The sequence below is a fragment of the Garra rufa genome, chromosome 6 (assembly GCF_049309525.1).
Source record: "Garra rufa chromosome 6, GarRuf1.0, whole genome shotgun sequence".
Classification (NCBI taxonomy): domain Eukaryota; kingdom Metazoa; phylum Chordata; class Actinopteri; order Cypriniformes; family Cyprinidae; genus Garra; species Garra rufa.
The window spans coordinates 9,692,316-9,717,139 of NC_133366.1; the positions used below are offsets into that span (position 1 = coordinate 9,692,316).

The following is a 24,824-nucleotide window of genomic DNA, read 5'->3' on the forward strand; positions in this document are numbered from 1 at the left end:
AAAGAGGATGACAAGTTATAATTCGTAATGTTACTTTTATTGATAAGACATCAGCGCGCAAATATTGGCGTGCATTTGATTTAGTGACTCTAAACTAGCTAAAACTCACTAAATGTTTAATCTTGCAAGAAAAAACTGTTGTTTTACATTAAATACGGCATGATTCGTCCGTTTAACGTTTTGTTTCTTGCGACGCAAAGACACTCATGGGATGTTGGACAACGAGTTGCGACTTCGGACACCTGAAAGCGCACTCCAAGGTGTCCGTCTTCTTTACCATGATCCTCATATTCACTTATTTATTCTACTGTCTCACTGGATACTGCGATTCCATGCCGAGCCCACTGTACGTCCATCAGAGTTTCAGAAGCAAACTTTTCCCAAAGGAAGGCAAGAAACTCGCGCACTGGAACGGCTCCATCGTTCGCGAGCTCCCCGAGCAGGATGCGACAGACGTGGAAGATGAGAAGCGGCAGCGAGGCTTAGCTTATGAGACTTACAACAATCTCTCCGTGTCAAACAACTTTGGGACCAAAGAGTTTCCTCAGGCGATTATTATCGGCGTGAAAAAGGGAGGAACGAGAGCGCTTCTGGAGTTCCTGCGCGTTCATCCCGACGTGCGAGCCGTGGGCGCAGAGCCGCACTTCTTTGACAGGTTCTATGAGAAGGGGCTCCAGTGGTACAGGTAGGTCGTCCCTTAGTAGTTCTGAATAATATGTAACACCTAAACGTATTAAAATTGAATGATAGACTACCTCAAAACATGCTGCTTGTCTGGATGGACACTTGAAATTTAAGAACGTCTTTGCAAATTATACCAGAACAGTAGCATAATATAGAACCACTGTACATGTAAGGATCATAGCAACATGCAAAATATAATTAAAACAAACAAAAAAAATAAATAGGTATATAATTTATTTATTTGACTATGGCCAAGATGTAACCACGTAGCAACCACTCAGAACACCCTAGTAACTGTATAGCAACGTGCTAACAACCACTCCTTAGCAACCAATGCCTTTAATAATACGCCTTTGAGGGGATACAGCTCCAACAATGAAATTAATTGGTTTACCTATTAGATTGTGTTTTATTAACGTCTACACCTACCCCAACCCTAAACTTAGCCTTTAGTATAATACAAAAACAGAATTATTGTTGTACAGTGTGATAAAAAAAAATAACGTTAGATTGATGTGCGCATGCCCAGTAGCCACTAGCCAGAGCCGTATCCCTTCTAGCCTAAACCCTCCTTGTCTTCTGTCTTCCACTCCTTTTAAATCCTCCTGGGCTACATACACCCTAAACATAATGCTCATGATAACTTTGTTAACAGTACAGTGAGTACATCCACTTCACCAGCTAATTACTCATAAACAGCAATGCTATCCACATTATTTTCCCAGTATTTTTCCGCACGGCCATTAGTAAATTTCACGGGTCTGCCTTCCGGTCTCATCAGCATTCAGCAATTTTAGCTGTACAAAATAACTTGTTTTGCTGCTTGATATTGCAAATAGTTTTGTCGTACCATTATTTTAATTCTTAATCTTATCTTTATTATGAACACACGGTAGTGCAAACAGTTGTACCATTTACTGCACATTGTTTTCTCGTTATTAGCGGCTAACAAACCGGAAATTCGTCCAGACTTCCACATGGATAGAGCTGCTGAGATAAAACGGAAGTTTGAAGACAAATTCTAAAGATTCATAATGTCTATAATTCTTATTTTCTTTAAAAAAAAAGACAAGTTTAATTCATGTTTCTTTAAAAAAATTTGTTTATTATTTAATTTAATATTCTTGTTTTTTTTAAAAACTGTTCACAAATAATGGTGTTTAATAAAATAGTGTCTATATAATCATTCCCTATGATTTTGATTCTTAGAGACTGCAATTTTCTTTATCCAAGTTACCCACTTAAAATCTCAAGACTGGTAATTAAGCCAGCCAGCAGATGTTTTATCTCGCAGTAGCCTAATTTTATAACAGACATTGTAATTTATGTAGACAGCAGCTCAAGAACTCCTGAAAAGCATGCATCTGAGATGCATAAACTTTATGTAGCTCTTGCCATAAAGTCTTGCAGCAGAGAACATTGGTTTAATTAACTCCTCAGAAGACTTTACACACTGAGACTTCTTTATTCATGAGTTCTTTTGGGCCTCTTTCAAAATTGCACCATTAGATCGTCCTTCAAGCAGTTATGCATATGTCTGCACGATCAGCAATTGATTCTTCCGCTCTCTTTTAATGCCACTTGGTTCATTAATATCACCTGTCAATAACCCACCCAGTTTAGAGCCGTGTCTCATTGGCAGGACATTCAGCCCTCTGCCAATAAAATGACTGTGGATTGACTGTCGGTGCTTCTGTCTCTCTTTTCTGTCTCTCTCTTCTCCCGTCTCCACGTCAGCCAATTAGAAATCAGACAAATGGGAATGACTAGGTATTGCTGGGAAAAGAATCTTAAAGGGATAGACCACACAAAAATGAACATTTTGTCATCTTCACCTCTTCCTTTTGTTGTTTTAACAATGTAACTTACTTCTAGAAGATATTTGAAAGAATGTTTGTAACCAAACAGTTTTGGGTCCCATTCGCTTCCAATGTACGGACAAAAATGCTATGTAAGTCAATAGGGCATTTTTTCAAAAAATAAGTAAATGATAACAAGATGTTCATTTTTTTGGGTGGACTGTCCCTTTAAAAATGTCTTTCAAGGAACGCTTCACCCCAAAATTAAAATTCTGTCATTACTTACTCATTTTCCAAACTCATATTCCGTTAATTTGTCACAACACAAAAGGAATATTTTGGGTATATGGGTTTGAAATGCATGAGAGTGAGTAAATGATGACAGAGTTTTCATTACGAGGTAAAATATTCCTTTAATAATCATGGTCCCCGTTTCTCCTCTTGTCAAGAAATCTATAGCTTGTGAAGTGACTTTGAGGTCTAGTTTGATGATTTGTCTCTCATTCTCGTGCACACACACACACATTTGTTCCAGCATGTGGTGACAGCCTTATGCAAACAAACTGTCCATGTATGAGGTTTTTGTAAAGTATAATTCAATATCAGCCTTGTCAACACCACGGGTCTTCTGTGTGTGTGCAGATGTGTAATGACAGCTGAGCTATTGTGAATGCCAGCTGGAAGCTGAGCATGGAAGAGCTTTGTCACATGGCCACTGTGTGTGTGTGTGAGTGAGAAAGAGAGAGAGCAAGAGTGAGTGAATAAGTTGAGGGAGAGAGACATACAAGCTTTGTAAGTGACCAGGTGCTCATGTAATTTACTTGTTAAAAGGTTTATGGAACTCATGAATGTTGCCCTTGTCAAATGTAGTACACTGTACAAATTATCGACACGTTATACCCTACAAATAGGGTTTAGGTAAATATACTAATAATACAAAAACATTTAATTATTATATTATATTGTATATCTAATATTATTAAGCTAAGATCTTCTCATGAATTGCTAACATGCTCTGATTAACATGTCCAACCAATGCATGTGCTTTAATTCCATTCATTAATCCACAATAATTGTTCCTCCCCCGCTCAATGCAGTTACCTGACTCTGGTTGCACCTTTTCATGACTCCATAAATCACTGTCTGGAATAAAAGTCACCTCCTTAATCAATGATGTGTGCAGACGTGCTGCTTATCGATTCCTCCTTAACCAACTTTATTGCACTTAGGCATAGAGACGGTTAATTAACCTGTGCATATTCAATCTTGTTGACAAACTGCTGCCTTTTTCAGCTCTTGACATTCTTTATGACGCACCAAGGTGCTTAGCTATAAAGGTTTATGTTTTAAGAGCTGTGTTTTAAGATAATGCAAGGTTTATTTCCCTGTTGTCTTGAGAGTGTTGCGTAACACGGAATGCTCTTTTTATAATTTCCTTTAATGGTTGATCGTATTGTTAGATTGTAGTTAATAAGAGAGATAGAAATTTGTATTTTATTTACTGGATTACATGTTTACTGTTAAATTTGTATTATATACAGCATATGTACAGTACAGACCAAATGTTTGAACACACCTTCTCATTCATTTGAATTTGAAGGTGTGTCCAAACTTTTGGTCTGTACTGTATATGAAATATCAAAAAGTAAATGAAAATATCTGTAAATGAAAATGAAAGTATCAAAAGCAAGTAATCATATGGTTATATTGAAAAGTGCAGAGGGCGCCAACGGCCTGATGATTTTTTTACAATTTACTGCACAATCTAATCCTTGTTTAATATTGACTAAACAACATTTAACACAATTGTCTACTTAATCTTTAGTATTTGGCCATTTCATTATGACAGAAATGCTACAGCCACTGTAATTTCTTAAACATGTGGACATTAAAATGTAAACTTGTAATAAGGGTTTGAGCTTTTATTGAAATCGTTATGAACAGTTAGCATATTAAGAAAGATATTGATTTATTCTCCTGTGTTTGCGTAGGTTTATAAATGATTTACTTTACAATTCTGATGAAATGGTGTATGTTGCGTTCCATGAACGTTAAAATAAACCCAAACTCACAGCATCATGTAGAGAAGGAGTTTGAGACTCTCTACACATGTAAATGAAAATAGTTTGTGTGGAGCAGCATTTACTGTGAATGCAGTCGCTCTGAGACGCACGTACTTAAAGGAGTAGTTCACTTTCAGAACAAAAATTTACAGATAATGTACTCACCCCCTTGTCATCCAAGATGTTCATGTCTTTCTTTCTTCAGTCGTAAGGAAATTATGTTTTTTGAGGAAAACATTTCAGGATTTCTCTCCATATAATGGACTTCTATGGTGCCCCCGAGTTTGAACTTACAAAATGCAGTTTAAATGGCTCTAACAATCGCAGCCGAGGAAAGAAGGGCCTTATCTAGCAAAACGATCGGTTATTATTTTTTTAAAAATTACAATTTATATACTTTTTAACCTCACATGCTCGTCTTGTCTAGCTCTGTGTGTACTCTGTATAGAGATTAAAAAGTATATAAATTGTAAATGTTTTTAGAAAATCACCAATCGTTTCGCTAGATAAGACACTTCTTCCTCGGCTGGGATCATTTAGAGCCCTTTTAAGCTGCATTTTGGAAGTTCAAACTCGGGGGCACCAAAGAAGTCCATTATATGGAGAGAAATCCTGAAATGTTTTCCTCAAAAAACATAATTTCTTTATGACTGAAGAAAGACAAGGGGGTGAGTAGATTATCTGTAAATTTTTGTTCTGAAAGTGAACTCCTTTAACATATACACGCATGTAAATAATTAAGTGCATGTATTAAATCTGCATTGCATATATTTATTTATCTAATTAAATTTAGGTAGCATTTGTGAATTCACAATAGCGTTATGCTTTATAATGATTTTTAAAAGGGTTTAATATATCAATCAGCTTGGAAAACGGTCTAATAATGTGTTTCTTGGATTGTCGTTCCTGAAATGTGCCATTTCAGTTATTTTGCCGGTTTCTCGACAGGGGCAAAATGCAGTCGAGGATTTTTTTTAATCGAGTACTCGTGACAGCCCTAAAAATAATATATATTATATATAGAGTGCGAGAGTAGACAGATTGAACAGCTTTTATTTATTTATTTCCTTTTTACTCACCATAGTTATGTTTATTATTTATTTGATATTTATATAATAAACCCAATGTTATAGCATTTATATGCAAAAGTTAATATTTTTTTAAATCTATCCCTGATGTGAATGAGTACATTTACATTTTGCATTACACATTCAATTTAGATTTTAAAGCCATACATTTCACAATGTGAGAGTGCTGATTTGACAGCCTTGATTTCCCATATGACCGGGGTCTCTAACATTAAACTAGCCATTGATTGATCAGGGCTGAGGGTAGTGGTGTGGAAGAAACCATCACAGCACACATCAAAGGTGCAGTACAGAGATAGATGTGTTATCTATATCCTTAGAGTAAAGCTCAGCCTTGTAATGAAGAATACAAGTCAGAAAGGAGGTTTTCTCTATGATTCCATAAAAGAACCATTTTTTGAATTCTTCAAAAAATCCAAAGAACCTTTTGTGGAATGCAACGTTTCCATGGATGTTAAAGGTTCTTTCTGGAACCATCGATGCCAATAAAGAAGCTTTATTTTTTAAGAGTGCAGCTTTGCTTGTGATTTTTTTATGATGTGGTTAGCTGGATAATCGTTTCCTTGGAGGTATTCAGTGGGTAGGTTACAGTCAGGGCCAAGAGAAAGAAAGTTTTGGCTTGTCCCAAGTTGTTCACCAACCCACAGTGGCATAGATAGTTTCTTAACAACTTGTTTTTGATGCATGGCTTCTCAGCAGAAATGCTTAGACTTCTGCTGCCGAAATACAGGCCTGCTGTAAAGAAAACCCCACTTTATCTCTTTTGAAAATTGGCCTTCCAACAAGAAAAGTATGATTAATCAGGCACAAAACAGAGTGTTTGAAGACACTAATTATACTAGAACCTCCCAGTTCTGCAGCTGCAGTCGTTCTTCTGCTCAAAGTCCTGCGACGGACTGTTAAAGCTGCACATACGGTGGGCTGTTAACCAAGCCAGGGATGTGGTTTCCTCTAGGCCGGTCTTAAAGGTTCATTATGCTGCTACACACTCCATATTGAGTCACTTAAAATTCTGTGTGGTGCATATTTGAACAGATTTCCATTGTATGATCTGTTTTTACTTTTATATTCCTTCATGTGTGCATTGTGACTTCTATAGGTGCTATAGGCGCTATCTGCTCGCATAGAAATTTACATCTGTTTTATAAATGTAATTCTGCTCTTTGGCATCACTTCACTCAGCAGTTACACATTTGTCACAGAAATAGTATTCACTGCACACACCGCCATAACATATAGTTCATTGAATATAAACTGTGCCAGGTCTTTTTTCCCAGGGTCCTCCTGCCAAATTTGTACCGTAAATTTATGCCAGGCGCTTGCGGACATTTAGCAATATCCTGATGCTGGACTGTTTCCAGAAATGGTGACACATCCTGAATCTCAAATGGCTTTTAATGCAAAATTTGATGCAACCAGCTGCAGCAATACAATGCTTAATGTTAATTTTCATTAATTTTATTGACCAATTTCCTTGTCAAATTAGAATAACATGTTATTTTTCCAAAACCTATGGCCTGTTTTGCTGCCCTCCCAGTAACATTAGATGATCCATCATTATCACTATTACCAAAACACCCAGTCTGACCAGCAGTAATCTGTAGCGGAGGTCTTCTTCCTTGTAGTTTCCTGTGACTGATCCCTAACACATTATCAAACACACTATCTGAAAATTTCAGCCAGTCTGATTAGATAATTAGGAGCTCCAGGAGCAAATTAAAAAGCAGGAAGAAACGGAAGCACATCCCGTCAGAGCTTCAAAACACTAATGAGGAGATTGTTGGTGGATATGAGTTCAGTGTTTTGACGCTGAACAGAATGCTAATTCATACATAAAAAATAAAAATAATTTAATTAGGTATTTATTTAATTATTTATAATAATTTATTAGGCATTTGGTTATTTTTAAAATATAAATATAATAAACCTTTTAATGTATTACATTTATAAATTACAAAAAAATCAAAGAGATGTATACAATTGTATTTATTTATGAATTAATCTCTCTCTCTATACATAATATAATACATAGTAATAAACAAATGATTTATGAGGTATTTGTTTATATTTAAATGAAAAAATGTATTTCAGCTAGTTGCCAAGGTAATGTTTAAATTATTACTAAAATAGCTAATAAAATAATAAAAACTAGACGTGTTTTAAAAAAAACTTTAATTAAAATTAAAATGAAAACAATGTATAAAAATAAAACCTAAAATAAAAATAAAAAATAAAATGTCTGTCAGTAATGCTCAAATAATACTGTTCAATACAATAAAATATTCATTGGTATGTTATTATTGTTAATTGTTAATAATTAAGTTTTATTATTAGGCTATTATTATTAATTGGTAATTTGGTGTATATGTATTTATAAATACATTAATAAAATAAATGTATATTCTAGGGGTGGGCATAGATTAATTTTTTTAATCTAGATTAATCTAGATTAAATCTTGGAATTAATCTAGATTAATCTAGATTAAAATGGCTAATTTGAATTCTGCTGAAGGCATTCAGAATATGTGTGCTACCCAAATAATGACTTAAAGTCTTTGAGAATGGATCATAAAGCTCATAAAGCTGTTCTATGATAATTTGTTGATGAAAATAAATTATGTTCAATTAGATGTACTTGTGTTTACTAACTAACTAACAATGAAATTATTTTTTCTCCCTATTAGATTGTGTTTTTTTTAACGTCAACACCTACCCAGCCCATTACATGTTACACCGTACTTTTATTTTGACAGGTTGCCGTGAAGTTTCTGTGTCATACAGTATGATATGATGCTAGGTTTCTCAAATGAAACGGTAAAAGTGACACTCACAGCAGTTTGGGAGATTGAGTTTATCTGTTCATGTGAGATGAAAATGCCAAAAATTACCGGGAGCGTCACGTGTGTTTCAGTATGCGTGTAGTAAAAGCTCGTCTCCATCATTCATACATACAGATAGGCAAACGGAACATATCGGATTCATATTAAAACGGTCTTTTTGCATTTCAGTTTTCACATACACTAGTCCATATCGCGATTTGAATTAAGTGACTGACCAACATTTGATTTATGAATCCAAAAAACGACGAATTTACGTGGCATTTCGCGCTATAGTAGATTCGGTTTTTATGAATGGAGGACGACGCGATCCCGTCTGTGTTTTGGCGGAGGAGACTTAAAAGCGCGGCCATATTCTACAGTCTTTGGTAGACATCCACGTTAAACTATCAAGGTGAAAGTCATCATAGCTTGCGTAGTTTAGACCCAGCTCCCAACCCAAATTTGAGAATAGATTAACGGCGATATTTTTTTTATCGCGCGATAAGAGTTTCACGTTAACGCAGCACGTTAACGCCGATAACGGCCCACCACTAGTATATTCAAATATATTCAAATGATTTCTGAAGGAACATGTGACACTGAAGACTGGAGTAATGATGCTAAAAATTCAGCTTTGATCACAGGAATAAATTACATTTTAAAGTATATTCAAATTGAAAACAATTTACTATTTACTGTTTTTTTAAATAGTAAAAATATTTCACAATATTACTGATTTGCTGTATTTTGGATCAAATAAATGCAGGCTTAGTGAGCAGAAGAGAATTCTTAAAAAACATTAAAAATCTTACTGTTCAAAAACTTTTGACTGGTAGTGTGTGTGTGTGTGTGTGTGTGTGTGTGTGTGTGTGTGTGTGTATATATAAACATACAAATTATTTGTTCAACTTAAAAACAAATATTGTGTGAGGTATTTTAGATGTCTCAGGTATTAAGATGTTAAGCGGCTGATAAGGTTGAATCGATAGCTATTTCAGATGGAATTCAGAGGGAGTTAAAAGAGTGTTGAGTGTTGACAGAATTTGTAGTTTGTGTTATTGTGTCATCACGGGTGTGGTCGTCCTGCTGCTGTTTGACAGATAAACCCACGCAAACACACGCTCACAGCAGCACTGCTGATTTTCCCACATGATAGTAAGGGCAGAAGGGCAATTAGTTCCTCTCTCTCTCTCACACACACACACGCGCGTCTGTAATCCCTGATTTGCTGCTAGTCTGTTTCCTGTTAATGCGGGACCTCCCTCTCTCTTTCAAGGATGTGGGCATTTACATCTTGGTTTCTCCTTTGACCCGTGGCTTTCCTGCTATACCACACATGTAGAGCTGATGTTTCACTGTCCACTGAATCTTTCTGAAATCAAGATATTTTTATATCTCTGGTGGTGCTGTTTCAATCTGGACTCATTTAACAGCTACCTTTGCTTTAGATGTTTAGATGAAAATCTTAGATCATTTAGTCTTGATTAGATGTTCATATTAAAATCTTTGTCATTTGTGACAGAGAAATTGCAGTGGAGGTCTTACTGAGATCTGTTCTCAGGAGAAAAATCTGAAGAGAAGCCTCCATGTCATCTAATTGATGTGTAGGAGAAACAATTGAGATGTTCAGGAGGTCTCCTCTGTGATTTTTCTTTTCTAAGGGCGTGTTTCGTCTCTTGCTTTGTGTCCGTTTGCATGTTTGAGCAGTTTTATGGTGCTTTACTTGTTATTTCCAGCTGACATTTAATTGCTTCCCACAGTTTCTAGAAGCTCCCATTTGCTCCATAATGACAAGCCTGTGTTCTCGCTGTGTTTTCAATGAGACGGCCTTGCCGTCCTCGCTATGGTGTTCATGTAACGGAGCCCTGTGTCTATGTATGTTTTATCCACAGTTGCAACTAAAATTATTCAACCCCATTGACCAGCAAGACATTTTTTCTGCAGAGAACATAATTTTGTGAAAACAGTTCAACAAAGGCATCAGTACACTATTGGAGAAAGTTTATTAATACACATTTGAGTAATTCTGAAAACATAAGCTGATGAATAATGAAAAAAATTGGCTCTAAACATTAATGGTCAAAATTATTCAACCCCTAAACGTAAAATTTGATGCAGAATCTTTTGTTCTTTAAAACCACCAATAAACACCGCTTAAGTGCTTAAAAGCTTCTGTCAACTCTCTACTGCAATCTTGGCCTATTCCTCGCCTGTAAAAACTTTCCGATCACTGATAATCTTTGGTTTTCACTTTACCACTGCTTTCTTCAATAAGAATTAAAGCTAGAGACTGAACAGGCCACTCAAGAACATTCTATGACTGATCCCTGAACCAAGTAGATTTGGGATGATTGTCCTGCAGGAAAGTCAATTGATCATCAGTTTCATTCTTGAACCAAAGGCATCACAATTCTTTCTAGAATAGCCTGATACTTCAAAGAATCCATGATATCCTTCATACAGTCTTGCTTTCCACATCCTGCACAGTAAAACAACCCCATAACAGGACTGGCCCACTTCCATGTTTGACCATGGAGATGGTGTACTTCTGCTTATAAGCTTTGCCTTTTTTGCACCAGACATACTGCTGATCCATAGGTCCAAAAAGTTCCAGTTTGGTCACATCACTCCATAAAACATTCTTCCAGAACTCCACCGATCTATCCAAATGAACTTTAGCATGTTCAAGTCTGCCTTTTTGTTCTTCTTGGTCAAGAATGGAATTCAGCAAGAAGGCCATATTCTGCACTGAAATGTTGTTCCTCCTTTCATCAGGTCATCTTGCAAGACTTTGGCTGTACATTGCAGGTTTTTCTCAGTGGCTCTAATCAAGCATTTTATAATATTGTGCTTTTTTGTTCAACACCCTCAAAGGTTTTCTGGTACAACACACTTTAAACTAAAGAATAAAGCTGCCATCTGTGTCTCTGGAAACTTTAAATGTCTTGGAAATCTTTATTAGACTTTAGAATTTCTAATATAATAAACGATTTCTTCTCAATAGCTTTTGTGAGAGCTCTGTTGACTTTACCATATTTGCTACTCAACTTCTGCACATGCATGGGCTAAATGTATGTATGTGTAACAGCCCAAGCTAATTCTGTTTTTTTTTTTTTTAAATAGTTTCTAAAGGCTTAATTATGTTTTAAGACAATTTTGTTCCCTACCATAAAAATAAGTGACTTAAAACAGCAATAAGGTTGAATACTTATGACATATCTGTTTTATTATTTAAAAAATCCTATAACTCACAAACATGACATGTAATTTGCATGTACACTGTTGTAGATGCAATTTTTATAAAGTCCTGGATCTTCAGTAAAGCTTGTATTTGTAAAATACTGCAGCCTCTGGGGTTGAATTTTTTTTAGGCGTTTTTTTCTGTCATTTTCTGACAAGTAACATTTCAGAGACCTCTTCTACTAAAATATCTGTACCAGTTCAGGCCCATGGTGCGCTCTTAATGGGAAGAAACTTCCTCCCTGAGACTCATTGCTGCCAGATGTGGCAGAGATCGGGACGGGAACATCCCGGGTCACTGCTGCCAGACACAGGGGGCTGTTCTGTCTGGATGTTTTCCTCTGATAATGGGAGAAAGGTTATATCCTGTGGTTCATTTAAATGAGGGAGAGAAGATCCTGCTCCGTTCTGATGTGTATTATGCAAACAGCTAAGAGGACGAGCTTGTGTATGTGTGTTGTGCAATAAGGCATGACGTACCGCACTGTGTTTGCTGTCCCTTTTTTGTAGTTCAACATGTTTTGGGTTCAAAAATGTATTTGAATATTTTGAAAAGTAACTCGCAGCACACCACAGAAACCTAAACCAAACAGTGGTGGTCAGTCTGTATAATTGCGTTATGTCCAGAAAGAAACCATGCTATTTTGTTAATAATTTTGCAGGAATATTTTGAGTCTTTACGACTAAACTAATTATTATCATATAGCTGATCCAGACTGCTCATAGGAATGGAAATAAATTAAAACATATGTTTAAAATGAATATTTAAAAAAATGTAAATTATAAACAAACTTAACAAACTCCCTTATCGCTGATGTTTCTCTAAAAAAATGATAATTAATTAATTGTTTATCTATTTATAAATACATAACTACAAATCTAAATAAATACATGTAAAATATAATTTAATTTAAATAAAATGATGTAAAATTACAAATAAATGAATAAAAAAAAAAAATTTAAATTAAAAATACAAGTAAATAAATATGTTAAGGCACAGCTAAAAACAATGTTACATTTTCCCCCCTAACATTTTAATGTATTTTAAACACAAATTAATGCCAAATCAATTGAATTTGTCTCAAAATAAATTATAATGATAAATGAATAAAAAAATAAACATTTCTATCTATACATTTTAAATAAAGGTGTAAAATTACAAATAAATGAATTTAAAAAAATGAACAAATAAAATTCAAAATGCAATGAAATTATGTCTATATATCTATGTATCTATCTAGAAATAAATGCAAATATAAATGCATACATGTAAAATATAAATACAATTTTAATGAACACATGTAAAATTACAAACAAATTAATTAAAAATAAATAAACAAAAAAAAAAAACAATTAATTCTATCTGTTTATCAGAATGTTTTGAAAAATCGGATTTTCTGCATTTAAATATACCTCGAGATCCTCTACTTTTTCTATTGTTAGATGATTCCACTCTCCAGCTGAATGCTCATCAAAAACGGACTTTATCAGCTGCAAGTACTGCCGCCAAAAAGACTATTTTGAAACTATGGATCGAACCTTTCACTCCCACAATTTCTGTCTGGCTATCATATTTCAGAGACATTGCCATGCTGGAAGGTACCACTGCCAGGCTCAATGGCGCCAAAGACAACACTATTCGGAGTTGGACAAATATTGCTGTGATGTTGCTAGATAGGTTAAAAAGTTGACATCCTTATGCTAATCTGACCTTTATTTCTCATATTCCTTTTCCTCTTTTATTGTACAAGTGGACAGCTTCATGGCATCTGTTTGTACATAGGTTTTTTTTTTTCTATGAACCGTGAATTGTGATGTTTCTGAATTGAAACTAAAAATCTGAATAAAAATGTTGATCGTAAAAAAGAATGTTTTGAAAAATATAAATACAATTGTAATAAACACGTGTTAAATTACAAATAAATTAATTAAAAATTAATAAACAAATAAAATTAAAAATACAATTAAATAGTTGTCTATCTATCTATCTAGAAATAGATACATACATGTAAAATATAAATAAAATTTTAATAAACGTGTAAAATTACAAATAAATTAGTTAAAAATCTGAAAAATTTTGGGGGGGGGATAAATATATATATATATATATATATATATATATATATATATATATATGTATGTATGTGTGTATATATATATATATATATATATATATATGTATGTATGTATATATATATATATATATATATATATATATATATATATATATATATATATTTGTATATGTATATGTGTGTATGTAAAATTATAAATAAATAAAAAATAAATATTTTTTTCTATTAATTAAATCACAATTAAGTATCTATGTATCTATTTTAAATATCCTGTACAGATATAGTTCACCAGTATTTCATCAGTAGCAAAATATAAAACCACCAGAGAATATAAATATTTTCTAAATCGCTTATGCAGTTTTGTTTATCAGGTGAATGTATTTTTTGTAAGGATGTTTAGATATGTTAGGGCACAGCTAAAAACAACGTTACATAGTATTTTTCTTAAAATTTTAATGCATTTGAAAACATAAATTAATGTCAAATGGATCGCATTTGTTGATATTTTTCGAGCCCATTTTTTTCCAGCAGGCCACCCGCAGCCGTGCCTTCTGTACCAGTAAACAGCAATAAATTGTTGCCAGGTTCTAAGCTGATAACCTCATACATACTCCAGGCTCGCATTCCCGGTCCAGATGCTAACCACTAACGCTACACTAGGTGTGATCAAAACAAACAGCATGGATGCTAGCCTTGCAACCGCACAGGTAACAGCAGCTGCCGCGAAGCCAGCCGATAAAGAACAAAACACACAAGCGCACAGCTGGCGAGAGATCAAAGGTTGTCGGAGGTCGCTAGTCAGCCACGTTCACGAACCTGGGACAAAATGAGGGCTTTATCTTGCGATGCGTCTTTGGATTCGGAGATCAAACGGGTGGACCAGGGTGTGTGGGCCACTGGCGTGAATTGAGAAAAGCCCATACTTTTTGCTGATTACCAGCCTGCTCTCCACAACGTAAACATGATGTCAGCAGACACGGCCGCTGCCATTATGGCTTCCATTAGCTTGATTACTCTGAATTAAACATGCACTTAGCTGTGTGTACATAGCCAAACAGTGCTTGCACTTCAGATGCAGGGTGAGAATGACAACATTGACATTGACCATGACTTCCAAATTAAAAGGTTTGCATGTAATGCTTCAAGGTCACATCCTTAAAAGCAGGCACTGGGAGCATGCATCATGTAAACACAATCTAAACGCTTATAACATGGCTTCATTTTGCTTTTTAAAGGTGACATATCATGAAAATCTGACTTTTCTGTGTTTAAGTGCTATAATCGGGTCCCCAGTGCATCTACCAACCCAGAAAATGTGAAAAAGGACAACCCAGTAACTTTGTTTTAGTTATTAACTGTTCTGTCAACCACAGAACTCTATTTAAAGTTTCAGCCTCGGGGGAGACAAGAGAGCAGTGGATTTATTGATTTATTTACTGTATATTACGCTGCTGCCACACAGATCTAATATAAACATGTGATTTATTTCCCAGCTGTTTATATTCACAGACATAACCGAGTGTTTTTGTAACTCCTGTGTGTTTTTAACATAAACTTCTGTGTGTGTGACAGTTTAAGCGCAATAAGACATGAAAGAGAACTTAGTTTAGTACTCACATGCCCTGTGACAGCCGCTTTCTGTGCGCATGCTTCGAATGTGTACGTTCAGAAGTCCCTATATCAGAAGTTTAAACTAATATGATTTAAAATGCATGATTTCAGTGTGATAGATACAATAATCAAAACCAAACAGATGTTTTTAGCAGCATATCTTGAGGTATGAGCTGTAAAGGCACAGCACTATTCTGAAAAAAGGGGCGGAGAGCAGCAGCTCATTTGCATTTAAAGAGGCATGCACGAAAACTGTGTGAAACTTCACAAACACATTCTGGGGACACCTGAGACGTATATAACATATTGTAAAAAGAGGCATAATAGGTCTCCTTTAATACTTTTGTCCTTGTTGGAGATTAACATAGTACAAATGTGATCCTAGACCACAAAACCAGTCATAAGGGTCTTTTTTTTTTATTTAGAATTATACATCATCTGAAAGCTGAATAAATAAGCTTTCCATTAATGTATGGTTTGTTAGGTAGGACAATATTTGGCAGAAATACAACTATTTGAAAATCTGTAATCTGAGGGTGCAAAATACCTAATATCCTAATGATTTTTGGCATGAAAGATCATTTTGACCCATACAATCAAAACAATTATAACATGGCTTCATTGTCCTTTTTTTAAGGTGGGATATCATGAAAATCTGAACTTTTTCATGTTTAAGTTCTATAATTGGGTTCCAGTTCATCTACCAACCCATAAAATGTGAAAAAGGACAAACCCAGTCAGCAAGCATGTGAAAAAACGAGCTGCTCAGATTTCGCTATCCTTGTGATATAGTAGGGGATCTTATTATAATATTACCGCCTCTTAATCTGCACGTTTCCACTCACGACGCCGGCATTTTGTTTTCGCATTAACAACGGTGTACCAGTTCTAACGCCATGATTTCTTTCCCAGCTGTTTACCTTCACAGACATAACCGACTGTTTTTGTAACTCCTGTGTATTTTTAATGTAAACTTGTGTGTATTTGACCGTTTAAGCGCAATAAGACATGAAAGAGAACTTGGTTTAGTACTTACATGCTGTGTCACAGACGCTTTCTCTGCGCGTGCTTCGGATGTGTACGCTCAGAAAACTGCGTGTTTGTGCTTCCACTAAAAATAAGCATTTTCAAAATGATATAATAAATTATCTGTGGGGTATTTTGAGTTGAAACTTCACAGACACATTCTGGGGACATCTGAGACTTATATTACATATTGTAAAAAGGGGCATAATAGGTCATAAGGGTCACTTTTTTGAAATTGAGATATATACATCGTCTGAAAGCTGAATAAATAAGCTTTCCATTGATGTATGGTTTGTTAGGTAGGACAATATTTGGCTGAGAAACAACAATTTAAAAATCTGGAATCTGAGGGTGCAAAAAAAAACTAAATATTTAGAAAAATCGCCTTTGAAGTTGTTCAAATGAAGTTCGTAGCAATGCATATTACTAATCATAAATTAAGTATAAGGTAGGACATTTACTAAATATCTTCATGGAACATGATCTTTAATTAATATCCTAATGATTTTTGACAAAAAAAAATTGATCATTTTGACCCATACAATGTATTTTTGCCTATTGCTACAAATACAGTATACCTGTGCTGCTTACAGCTGGTTTTGTGGTCCAGGATCACAAATGGTATTTGTTTAAACAGGTGATGCACAAAGAGTCATCTTTAAATAATAACATACAATTTGGAATGGTATCAGGGTGGATAAATATGGACAAAATGTCATGATTTTTGCTGAGCTGTTCTTTTAAGAGTTTTGCAGATCAACTGGCAAATCCAATTTCCCAATGTTACTCTTTATTCACCTTCACAAATCCAGTCAGCACGATTCCTCTGATTCTTGTGTCTGTGGTGAAGCTCTCATAGAGGAATATGATTCATATAGAGTTGAGTATTAGCCTCATGGCAATGAGATGATGGCCAGCCTCAGAGAAAGAGACAGAGAGAGAGAGCAACCGCTTTCCAAACCCCATTCCAGACCAGTGAAGAGTTAATCTACTGCATATGTTCTTTATGGAAATAATGAGAGTTAGCGTAGAGGCTTTTCCACTTGATGCTGGAGCTATTGGGCATGCATTGAAGAGATTAACTGAACCTCATAACCAATAAGAACCTTAATATATATAAATATATAATAGAAAATGAAATATATAACTGATACTGTGGTAAAGGCCAACCTTCTGTGCTGATTTAGGATTATATTACATTTGAGGAGGCAATATCCTCATCTTTTAATTGAGGATCTCACAAACTGACCTGAAATCAGCATAAAAGAGTCTTGGAGAGATCGAGAGACTTCTGACAGATGTTCTGAGGACAAACCCCATCAGGAAATGACTGCTAAGTGCTGTTATGCTTTCGTGTTTTTCTTTCTTTTATAGCAACTCACCAACTCGCTTCTCTCGTTCATTTCACAAGGCTGGTTTTTAATAAACTCAGCTTCAATGTTTATTTAACAGCGCTTTACACTTTGCATTACTCCGATTCAATGCTGACCTCATCAGAGAACTGCTTGTTTTATATTTGATAGTAAAAAGAACATCTTTCATAGTAATGACCTGAGTGGCAAAACACGTGTGACAACTTTGTCTGCTGGCGAGAGCTGAAATGGGGGCAATTATCATGTCTCCAAAGTCACTTTTAATAAAGTCTTTCATTTTGCATTATTGCTTAGAATTACAGTTTAATATTTAGTTTGGACGACATAGGTGCAGCCACAGAAAAACCTGTCCCAAAACCTGCCTACATACAGTAGATGACATTTTAGGTGCAATCCAAACTGTTTATGATTTTGGCCAAATTCTTATGCACGACATTGTATCCTTAAGTGCACAGTTCACCAAAAATCAAAGTTTTTTCCATGTTCATGTAAGACTCCTTCATAAGCTCTTCATTTGTGTAACACAGAAAGAAAGTCTTGTATAAGACAGGTTTGGAACAACACGAGTGAGTAAATTATGACAGACTTTTCATTTTTAGATGAACCTTTAAGAAAAGACAATAAAACAATCCCTTAATGCACTGCACTGAACCCAATGATAAAATATATATTTTAAACTGCAAATTATTCTTTTTATTAGAGTAGTGGTTGACCAATCACAACAGACTAGACATGCTAACCAATCAGAACAGACTTGGCTTTTTTTTATTTTAAAATATTTGTACTATTTAAAATAAATAAATAAATAAAATAATAATAATAAAATAACTACTTTCTATTTGAATATATTTTAAAATTATTTATGTGAATTTCAAAGGTAAATTTTAAGCATCATTACTACAGGATCATGTGTCACATGATCCTTCAGAAATCATTCTAAAATGCTGATTTGCTGCTCAAAAAACATGAATTATTATTATCATGTTGAAAAATAAAATGTTGTACTCAACTGTTTTAAATATTGATAATAATACTAAATAAAAATGTTTCTTGAGCAGCAAATCAACATATTAGAATGATTTCTGAAGGATCATGTGACGCTGAAGACTGGAGTAATGATGCTGAAAGTTTAGCTTTGGTGACAGGAATAAATTACATTTAAAAAAATATTCAAATAGAAAGCAGTTATTTTAAATAGTAAAATATGTCACAATATTACTGCTTTTGCTGTATTTTAAATTTTCAACTTTGAAAACTTTAAAAACACTAAATATTTACTGTTCAAAAACTTTTGACTGATAGTGTATGTGGCAATATCACTCTTGAAATTAGGCAGTATATGTCACATAGTACATTTCTGTATGAGTTTTAAACCATTTACAATATAGAATTGACCTTCATTGTGACTTACATTTAATTTCTCGTTCTGTAGGAATCTAATGCCACGCACTTTAGACGGCCAGATCACCATGGAGAAAACACCCAGCTACTTCATCACCCATGAAGCACCGTCCCGCGTCTTCTCCATGAGCCGCAGCACCAAACTCATCGTGGTGGTCCGTGACCCCGTGACCCGGGCCGTGTCGGACTACACCCAGACTCTGAGTAAAAACCCCAGCCTGCCTTCTTTCCAGAATTTGGTCTTCAAGAACTCCACCACGGGTCTGATCGACACCTCCTGGAGCGCCGTGAGGATCGGCATCTACGCCAAACACCTGGAGAACTGGCTCAGGTATTTCCCGCTCGCGCAGTTTCTTTTCGTGAGCGGAGAGAAGCTGGTGACGGACCCCGCGGGAGAAATGGGCCGGGTGCAGGATTTTTTGGGACTCAAACGGGTGGTGACCAATAAGCACTTCTACTTTAACCAGACTAAAGGCTTCCCCTGCCTCAAAAAGCCGGAAGGAAGCAGCAGACCGCGATGCCTGGGGAAATCAAAAGGCCGACCGCATCCACACATACCAGCTGACGTGCTGCACAGACTCAGGGATTTTTACAGGCCTTTCAACATGAAGTTCTACCAGATGACTGGTCAGGACTTTGGCTGGGACTGATAATGCAGAAAGCAATGTAACTGTCTATTTATGACTGATAGATGTTGATTTTCAGTATCTTCACACTGAGTACAGGTGCTAGTAAATTTTTTCATTACAATTATAAAGAAACTGCAGGTGCAAACAAAGAGGTTGCTGGCCACAAACTAAATCCAGACTGGAAAAGGTCTAGGAAAAGTACATTTTATTATTTAAACTACATGGTTCAAAGAAGTGCACCAAGTGAATTAAAAACTAGCATGAGCAAAATTTCAGCACATTGCTTCAGTGCTCACATTACAACCACGATTCACCCTTTTTCTGCATTGCTAATTAATAATCAACTGTTTAACAATTTAAGAGAATGTGGCAATTATACAAAATCATTAGAGATATACAATAACCAGTGTTGGGGAAAGTTACTTTTAAAATGAATGCATTACAATATTGCATTACTCCCTAAAAAAGTAACTTTACTTTACATTACTTTTGCATTACTTTTTAAATCTAGGCTGGGGTTGCTTGTTTGTTTTTAATATAAAAAGTTAGATTTTTAGCAAATATAAAAGCCCTTTCACACCAAAAAGTGAAATGAATAAGCCAAAGGCTGAAGCAAAAGTAAATTCATGTCTGTACAGTACTGTATGAGAAGGAAGTCCTCTTCTTCAATGAAAAAATGAAGCACAACTGTTAGTTTATCTAAAGTAAGTTTTGCTTATTAGTATGGTTGAATTGGATCAACAAAGGTCAGCAGCAAAGACATTGGTTAATAAAATGTGTTTAAATACATAAAGGAAACAAAAAGTAACTCAGACATTTTCTTGTCAATTAAAAAGTAATGTGTTACTTTACTAGCTTATTTGTAATGCATTACCCCCGACACTGACAATAACAACAAATATTATACATATTTAAAATATGCAAATCCTGCAAATAATGAAACAAAAACAGGCACAAATATTACTAATAAAAAATATACAAATATGCAAGTAATACAAACATGCAAACTCAACACATTTTTGATTTGCTTGAATCATGCACTTTTTTTGCACTGTGTAGTTACATAATAAAATATCATTTTATTCTCCAGTCTGGATTTAATTCAGTGTGCAGCCAGCATTTCCTTTTTTTTTTTTTTTTGGCTTTATTTTTTACTTTTACTCAGTTGGAGCATAACAATCTCTTAGTATGAAGAATCACAAGTAGCACATTCAATTTTAAATCTTAAAATAGAAAGTCATGTCAAAAGTGCTCTGTTGTCTTTGTTTTATTTACAACTTCAATTTTATTTCCTTTTTTTCACAGTGTACTGGCCTAGAAAGACAATTAGAACCAAACTTGTTTTATTTTCTTGCAGATTATTGCATTTAAATATTTTATGTCATAATTCTCCTCACCAAATGCATTTTAAACATGCATTTTTCAGTATATATACACTACCAGATTTTTAATGTTTTTTTTAAAGAAGTCTCTTCTGCTCACCAAGCCTGCATTTATTTGATTCACAGTACAGCAAAAACAGTAATATTTTGAAATATTTTTACTATTTAAAATAACGGTTTTCTGATTTGAATATACTGTATGTTCAAATGCTATTTATTCCGGTGTTTAAATCTTTTTTTTTTTTTGCATCATTACTCCAGTCTTTAGCGCATGATCCTTCAGAAATCATTCTAATTTGTTGATTTTCTGTTCAAGAAACATTTATTATTATTATTATAATCAATATTTAAAACAGTTGAGCACATTTCAGGATTCTTTGATAATTAGAAAGATCTGTAACATTACACACTTTACCATTCAAAAGCTTGAAAGCAGTTTTTATTATTATTATTATTATTATTATTATTATTTGAGAAAGAAATAATATAAATAATACTTTTATATAGCAAGGATGCTTAAAAATTATCAAAAGTGATGATAAAGACATTTATAATGTTACAAAAGATTTCTATTTCAGATAATCGCTGTTTGTGCTGTTCTTATTATTCATCAAAGAAACCTGAAAAAAAATCTACTCAGCTGTTTTCAACATAATATATATATATATATATATATATATATATATATATATATATTTTTTTTTTTTTTTTTTTTATCAAATCAGAATATTATAATGATTTCTGAAGGATCATGTGACTCAAGTAACGTTGCTAAAAAAATCAACTTTGAAATCACAGGAATAAATTACATTTTAAAATATATTAAAATAGAAAACAGTTATTTAAAATTGTAAAAAAATATTGGTGACTTCTTCAAAAAACATTAAAAATCTTACTGTTCAAAAACTTTTGACTGGTGGTGTGTGCATTTTAAACATGCATTTTACAATATATATTTGGTTTGCGACTGAATCAACTGAGAATTATCTCAAACAGACTGAAGAGAATACTGTCTCTGTGATGTCTGCTGCTTAAACGGTCCCTTATTTCAGATGCCCATAATGATACAGCTCAAAACACATTTGTTCTTTGTGATTTATTGCTGCCAAAAAGAGCAAGAACTTGGATGTTCTCATTCAACCGCTGTTATGTAATAGACATGAGACACTGAGGCAAGAAAAAAGAGACGGCAATAGACATGTGCTACATAAACTTTATTTATTCCGTGTGTTTTTGCTCATTAAAAGGAATTTCCTGCTTCTGCAAGAAAACACATTGATTTTATAATGTGTTACAGTTAAAACGGTTATAGCTATTTAATGTGGACTCTACGGCTTAGATTTTGGACCATGCATTTCCTATGCCACATATTTTTTTAATAACCAATGATTGTTCAATGGTTGTTTAATTCTCTAAAGATGTGTTTCCATAGTAAAATAGAGCTATGTAACCCTGTCTTGTATTAAATACTTTCTTTTATTTTCTTAAAATAATTATCTTATACAGGGAGGAATACTGGACTATGCATTATATCTGCTGACTGAAAAGAAAGTTTTGCTTCTGCTGTAAATTGCTATTATTTATATTTATGAATGTAAACATTTTTGATGAGTCAGTGTCTAAATATATATTGAAATCAGTGAGCAGCTTTTTTTCTACAAACATTATAAATAAAGATGATAGTAACAGTGTATACACACATTTTCTTAATTTTACTTCAATTTTTCAGTGTATAGAGATACATAATGAAAATAATAAAATAATGTACCCCTCTCATAGTTACAGTGTACATATAAAACTTACCAGGAGTGTAGCTGTCTAAATGTGAAGTTGACATTCTGAGCTCAAGCTTTCTGATGTGTAAGCAATCAATTTGCAAGGGTCATAGAGACCTATAGGATGGTAATCTTTGACCCTTGACCCCTGGATGACCTCCCACGCCATGCCATATTAAAGCGCTGACCACCAAAGCTGGCCACACAGAGATTTTTCTCCCGTCGCATTTATGTTACCAATTTAGAGACGGCTTCTGCATTCCTAAAAAAAATATCAAAATCAATAATTGTCTGTTAAAGTTTATAGTTCCACTGCGGCGTGCCATCATCCATTTAGTTCCCGTCACCATGATTTAATCCAGATCGAGTGCTGCTCGCTTCCAAACATCCATAAAATATTATTTAATGGAGGATTTACAGTATTTTCCAAATCCTGATAGATTAGCGTGGCCTGTGTGGGTTTATATGAAGATGTGGATAGCCCAAACCATGATATTAATCTATTATAAAGACACATGGTTCTCCCTATTTCTTAAAATTTCTCTGTTTATCCACCTGGAACTGAACAAAGAATATTTGAGGGCAGTCATTTTTATGTTTTTGCCCCAAGAAAATACTTTTATTTAGCAAGGACATTTGTCAAAATTGACATTACTTGTGGTAATGTTGCAAAAGATTTGTATTTTTAAATAAATTCTGATGAAAAATATAAAATATCACAACTGTTTTTAACACTGATAATAAATGTTTCTTGAACATCAAATTAGCATATTATAATGATTTCTGAAGGATCATGTGACACTGAAGACTGGGCTAATGATGCTGAAAATTCAACTTTGATCACAGAAATAAATAATATTTTAAAATATATTAAAATGGAAAACAGTTATTTTAAATTGTAAAAATATTTCAGAATTGTACTGATTTTAATTGATTTACTGATTGTACTGTTTATACCGACAATATAAAAAAAACTAATACAGATTTCCGTACCCTAAAACTGAAGACTGGAGTAATGATGCTGAAAATTCAACTTTGATCACAGGAATAAATTATATTTTAAAATATATTAAAATGGAAAACAGTTATTTTAAATTGTAAAAATATTTCAGAATTTTACTGATTTTAATTGATTTACAGATTGTACTGTTTATACCGACAATATAAAAAAAACTAATACAGATTTCCGTATCCTTAAACTGGTGAATAGTCTGATCTTTTGTGTGGTTGTCAGCAGGAATATCATGAATATCAGAGCACTAGGTACTTAAGAGACTCTCCAACACTTGAATGCTGATACTTGACCTTTAGTTTCAGGGTCACCGGTTGTTCTTTTGCCGAGGAGTGAAAAGTTTTAATCTGAGGGAGATTTTAACACTAGTCTAATCTCACTCTAATCCAGAGCTTTGACAGCAAGGAAGGCCTAAACGTCAGCCACCATCAAACACAAAGAAAGAGCTGAACACACACACACACACACACACACACACACACAACACACACACACACAGTCTGATGAGATGAAGAGGCCAAAGCCAAGCCTGTTTGCATTTGAATGCAGGCAGTCAGCTGCAGAACAGGATAACATCTCATCTTTCGCTGATTTGGTACTGGCCACTGGGATACAAAGAAGACATTACAAGAGGGAAGCACTCAAAGACATTCCTCAAGTCCATTTCAGTAGAAAGACAGAGGACTGGGCTTATGTTTCAGGACAGAAATAGCTGTTTTACTTTTCCTGGGTGTTGATTCCTGCGCCACTGATGTGAATGATGCTTATTTTGTTCTCCTCAAGCCAACCAAGCGCTCTTTTAATTGATTGTATTTGCATGTGCAGCTTTACAAAGAACAAACTTCCA

At 34.4% G+C, this 24,824-nt stretch overlaps 1 protein-coding gene across 1 annotated transcript; it reads left to right on the forward strand.

The window, feature by feature from the left end:
- Positions 1-4: 4 nt before the first annotated feature.
- Positions 5-21,147, forward strand: LOC141337087 (heparan sulfate glucosamine 3-O-sulfotransferase 6). Its single transcript, XM_073842844.1, has 2 exons — positions 5-685; positions 19,211-21,147. The coding sequence occupies exons 1-2, from the start codon at positions 207-209 to the stop codon at positions 19,827-19,829; spliced, it is 1,098 nt and encodes a 365-aa protein (XP_073698945.1). The 5' UTR covers positions 5-206; the 3' UTR covers positions 19,830-21,147.
- The last annotated feature ends 3,677 nt before the right edge of the window (positions 21,148-24,824 follow it).